Below are 2383 nucleotides of genomic sequence, written 5' to 3'. Positions count from 1 at the left end.
GGGGAGGGAGGAGATGCGGTTGCATCCTGCCAGCCCCACGGCTCCCCAGGGCTGCCGGTGCTCCTCAAACCCACCCCAAGTCCCAGGGCTCCCCAAGGACATTCCCCCATGGGACCGAGGTGTCTGGCAGCAGCCAAGCCCAGGTCCCTGCCTACCTGGCCCAGGGGCACCCGCTCCTTCGCGGGCCTCAGGACCACTCCATTCTTTATCCTCTCCATCATCTCCTGCACGGCTCGAGCTTTCACATCGTCAGCTTCTGGTTTGCCTGTGCAGGGAGCACCGTGCTGAGACCCCGCACACTCATGACAGGGCTCGGGGTCCCTGCTGGGGTGGGGAGCTGCCAGCTCCCCCATACGCGGGGTCCCTCTCACGAGGCCAAACCCAGCCATGACCTGGGGCTGGTCATCTTCCACCCATGCCAGGCAAGGAGAGGGCTGCTGAGGCCCCAGCACTCTCCTTTGGGGAGCGGAGTGCCCATCATCCTCCCAACAGGAGCTTGGAGCAACACTTTTGGATGGATGGGAGATGCCTGAACCAGTGCAGTGGTTGGCAAACCTCTGTCCTGCAGAAAGCCTGACCTCCCCGTGCCCGGGGACTCTCCCATCCCCATGGTGCTGCCAGGACCCCCCCACACACACTTTGGGGTGTAGTGGGACAACATGAGGGGACTCACTGCGCTGCAGGTTCGCCAGCCCTTTCCTCTGCCTGATCACTGAGAGCGGGCTGGAAGAGAGAGGAGAGGTGAGAGCCTGTCCGTGCTGCGTCCCTCACCCTCAAAAACCCAGGCACGATGGCCCACCTGCCCACTGCCCCTCCGGTGAGGACCTGCCCAGACCTCCTCCCCAGCTCAGGATCAGGCCCACCTCGTCCTCCCCAACATCCCGCCGGGGTCTGCCCCCCCGCAGCCATCTCTGCCCCACACCCCACACCTCCTGCCAGGGACGATGCCCAGGCACAGCTTGGGGACAGCCTGGCACAGCGGGTGAGAGCAGTGGGGTTGGAGGGAAGGGTTTGCCCCCAGCTGGGCTTATTTGCTATAGCAGAGACAAGCTGGAAGCCCCCTGAGCTGCTCGAGTGGCTCTCTGCAGGAGGTGACCGGGATGTCCAGAGGTGTCACTTACTCCACGGGGACAGCAGGTGCGGGTGGTGGCAGTGGAGGTGGTGGTGGTGGTGGTGCGGGTGCAACCATCTCAGGGGTCTGGCTCTGCGGTGGTGGACCCTGGGCCAACTTCTCCCGCAGCGACCCCACTGCAATGGGGTGCAGTTGGGGTTGTGCAGGGGTGGGGGAGACACTGGTGTCCCTCGGAGCCTGAAGCCACCCCGGCCATGGGCAGGCAGCGCCGTGGGCATCCCCCCAGTACCACTGCAGGCTCCTGCTTGCGTTGGGCAGGGGTGAAAGCACCCACCTTCCTCCTCCAGCCCCACCAGTCGCCCCTCGGCCTCCTGCAGCTGCTTCATCAGCTGCAGCTTCTCATCCTCGGCTGCGGCCAGGGCAGCTTGGGCCATATCCAGCTCCTCCAGCTCCGGCCGCCTCCCCAGCTGCTCCTCCAGCTCCTTCACCTGCAGGACCTGGGGGACAGGGAGAGGTAGGGGCAGCACAGGAGCTGCCCCCACCTCTCCCGGTGCAGTCCCTGCCAGGGATGTGGATGCTTCACAGCCCCACAAATTGGGTGCTTGCAAGGAACTTGAAGCTAATTTTAGGGCAATTTTTGGCCAGGTGATGGCAGCCGAGTAGGCTGGGTGGTGCTAGCCCAGTGTGGGACCCTCTCCCACTCACCCAAAAGGTGCTGGTGGAAACCCACGGAAGAACAACCTCTCCAGGCTGCGACACACAGCGCAGGATGGGCATGGCGGGGGTGATGGAGGGGTCTGATCCTGACCGCAGCCCGTTCCTGCGCCCAGGGGAAACACCACCAGCCCCGGAGCTGTGCTGTGCCCCAGCCCTGCTCCCCCCACCGCTGTGTCACCCACCCTCGGGGATGGCTCCTCACCCGCTGCTGCTGCTCCTGCCTGGCCTCCTCCAGCTCCCGGGTCAGGCGTCCCACCTCCTGCAGGGCTGCCAGCAGCTGGGCGCTGGGCCCCACGCTCTGCAGCAGGATCGTGCTCTGCCTGTTCGCCTCCTTCTTTTGCACCAGCATCTGCCCACAGGGACGGGGGTCAGGGAGGGACTGAGCTCCCGGGCTGGTCCCAGCAAGAGAAAAACCCTTTCCAGGTCAGCTGGGAGCAAAACCCATACAACCTCATCCTAGGGGACCACGACGGGTGCCCAGGAGCATCCCCATCCTCTCGGGATCCAGGGCTAAGCAGTGGATGAGATGAGGGTTGGGGTTTCTGCACCAAGGGACGCTGAGAACAAGCAGCCCCCCCCCCCCCCCCCTCCCCC

The 2383-nt window shown here is 65.1% G+C and overlaps 1 protein-coding gene across 1 annotated transcript in view; it reads right to left on the bottom strand.

The window, feature by feature from the left end:
- The window catches only part of LOC104285628 (shootin-1-like), a 5169-nt gene that overhangs the window by 968 nt on the left and 1818 nt on the right, over positions 1–2383 (bottom strand). Inside the window, exons 5-9 of the mRNA XM_009884095.1 lie at positions 1992–2138; positions 1407–1569; positions 1122–1248; positions 674–723; positions 156–265 (exon numbers count right to left, since the gene is read on the bottom strand). Coding sequence (XP_009882397.1) covers positions 156–265; positions 674–723; positions 1122–1248; positions 1407–1569; positions 1992–2138 — 597 coding nt within the window. The remainder of the gene's footprint in view (positions 1–155; positions 266–673; positions 724–1121; positions 1249–1406; positions 1570–1991; positions 2139–2383) is intronic.

The sequence above is a fragment of the Charadrius vociferus genome, unplaced genomic scaffold, assembly GCF_000708025.1.
Source record: "Charadrius vociferus isolate BGI_N301 unplaced genomic scaffold, ASM70802v2 scaffold544, whole genome shotgun sequence".
NCBI classification, from domain to species: domain Eukaryota; kingdom Metazoa; phylum Chordata; class Aves; order Charadriiformes; family Charadriidae; genus Charadrius; species Charadrius vociferus.
This window is presented reverse-complemented; position numbering and strand designations above follow the sequence as displayed.